This window comes from Pinus tabuliformis, chromosome 6, assembly GCF_031772625.1.
Source record: "Pinus tabuliformis cultivar Carrire ecotype Pingquan chromosome 6, CPIR1, whole genome shotgun sequence".
In the NCBI taxonomy this organism is placed as follows: Eukaryota; Viridiplantae; Streptophyta; class Pinopsida; order Pinales; family Pinaceae; genus Pinus; species Pinus tabuliformis.
In genome coordinates, this window is record NC_142292.1 from 695,345,769 (window position 1) to 695,348,073 (window position 2,305).

A 2,305-nucleotide genomic window follows, 5' to 3' on the forward strand; every position below is an offset into this window, starting at 1 on the left:
AGGGGAGGGTTTACAGAAGTACAGAGAAGAAAGAGACCCCAAAAAGGAAAAACCAAACTAAATCCTTCTTATTCAGAAGGTAACCAGAAAAGCCAGAACCAGTTCGAGGTCCTACGAGATTTAGAAATGGAAGTGGAAGGTGAAGAAGAGGAAGAAGAAATAGGAGAAATCCAGAAAGAAAATAAAAAGGAAAACAAGGAACTGAATAACATAGAACTGGAAAAAGAGGGAGAGAAGGGAGATCGGGAGCAAGAACAGATCCAAATGGAAATAGATCCCCAGTAGGAACAAGAAGGAGAGGAGGAACAGATCATGAGGAAACTCCTACAGGAATGGAAGCATCTAGATGAACGGTTCATACCAGATGACCAGAAACAACTCTATAAAGACATGTTCCAAAGATACAAAGAAAAACGAGGGAGATGGACAGCAAAGCAACCAGAGCAACTTGGATCACAAGGAGATCAGAACACAGAAATAGGAATCACAGGGAAGGGTGGAAGGAAAAGAGGAAGGAGACCTATGAGTGAGACCATTCAAATGGTAGGAGATATGTTGGTGAATTCAGGAAAAGTTGTACCTTTGTCGGAGGTTTTCCAACAACCCCTCAAACTATTGAAATGATTATTACAACCTGGAATATCAGAGGGCTGAACAGTAAGGGAAAACAAAGATATCTGAAAGAGAGACTCAAAAGAGATAAACCAAATATAATGCTAATCCAAGAAACAAAATTACGAGAAAGCAAACTAAAAGAAGTGATGAGCAATTTCAAGCCGCATTATGAGATCATTGGACAAGATGCGACAGGTAGTGCAGGAGGAGTAGCAATCCTCTGGAACCCAGAGGAAGTCCAATTTGAAGGCTGGACTAGCATACCACACATCCTCTCAGGTAGATTCAGAATTCTAGGCTCTCAAGAATGGATCCTCTTATCTAATGTATATGGACCCCATATACAAAACGAATGTAGGGTGTTCCTTCAGAACCTGGTAGTCATGTGATCCTTGTATCCAGCTTTACCTTGGATAGTGGGAGGAGACTTCAATATGATAAAATCATTAAACGAAAAAAAGGGTGGGCTCAGAAGAACAGAGGTAGACATGGAAGCCTTTGGAGATTGGATAGCAGAACAAAGGCTTGTAGACATACAGACAACAAACGAAATCTATACATGGAATAACAGGAGGGGAGGCAGACACCAGATCGCCTCCAGACTAGATCGATTCCTAATGTCAGAACAGATCATAAATTGGGACATTTTCATTGAAGCTGTGATTCTTCCTAGAATGGGATCGGATCATTGGCCGATTAAAGTTGAACTGGACATTAAAGCTAGCCCTAAGAGAAAACCCTTTAGGTTCGAAGCCTTCTGGCTCAGGGATAAAAATTTCATGAAGAAAGTAGAAGAATGGTGGAAACAAAGTAGTCAGAGAGGAAGAAATAGAATGCAGACATTTCAGATGAAACTAAAAGAACTGAAAGGAAACATCAAGAAATGGAACAAGGAGGAATTTGGACATATACTCAAAGATCAGCAGCTGCTAGACCAGAAGATGAAGCAAATCCAACAAGAAATAATAAATACAGGTAGAAGCGATGACTTGGCCAGAGAGGAAGGGATCCTGATAGGGCAACTAGAAGAGAGGCGAAAACAAGAAGAAATCTTGTGGAGGAAAAAATCCAGGGTAAATTGGTTAAGAGAACGGAATACAAAGTTCTTCCACCAAGTAATGATTCAAAGAAGGAAAATAAATATAATTTTTTCTATTAAAGATGAAGTAGGGACAAGAGTTACACAGCATGAGGAAATAGAGCAAGTGTTGGTGAAGCATTTAAGGGATCTTCTCACGGAACCCAATGTAGTCCGAGGAGAAGCTATTGAAAGAATCTGTAAAGAGATCCCGAGCAAGATCACTAGAGAACAAAACCTAGCCCTGATGAGGGCAGCCACTTTGGAAGAAGTAGAGGAGATAGTGAAAGGTATGAAAAATAATAAAGCCCCAGGCCCTGATGGATTCACGGTGGAATTCTATCAAGTAGGATGGGACTTCTTGGGCCAAGACATATTGGGCGTAGTGGAAGAATCAAGAAGGAACTAGAAGGTAAGTACAAGCCTAAACTAAACTCTCTTATCTCTAATTCCTAAAGAAACTAAGTCTGAATTCCCACAGGTCTTTAGACATATTTCCCTCTGTAATGTGATATATAAGATAATAGCTACCTTAATGGTTAAGAGACTCAAGCCTATCTTATCTAGCATTATTTCCTCGGAACAAACTGGCTTCGTTGAAGGTCGGCAAAT

The 2,305-nt window shown here is 40.4% G+C and overlaps 1 protein-coding gene across 1 annotated transcript; it reads left to right on the plus strand.

The window, feature by feature from the left end:
• The first annotated feature begins 1,103 nt into the window (after positions 1–1,103).
• On the plus strand, positions 1,104–2,102 carry LOC149260560 (uncharacterized). The gene has a single exon (XM_089460055.1). It carries the CDS (start codon positions 1,104–1,106, stop codon positions 2,100–2,102), a length of 999 nt encoding a protein of 332 aa, XP_089316181.1.
• The last annotated feature ends 203 nt before the right edge of the window (positions 2,103–2,305 follow it).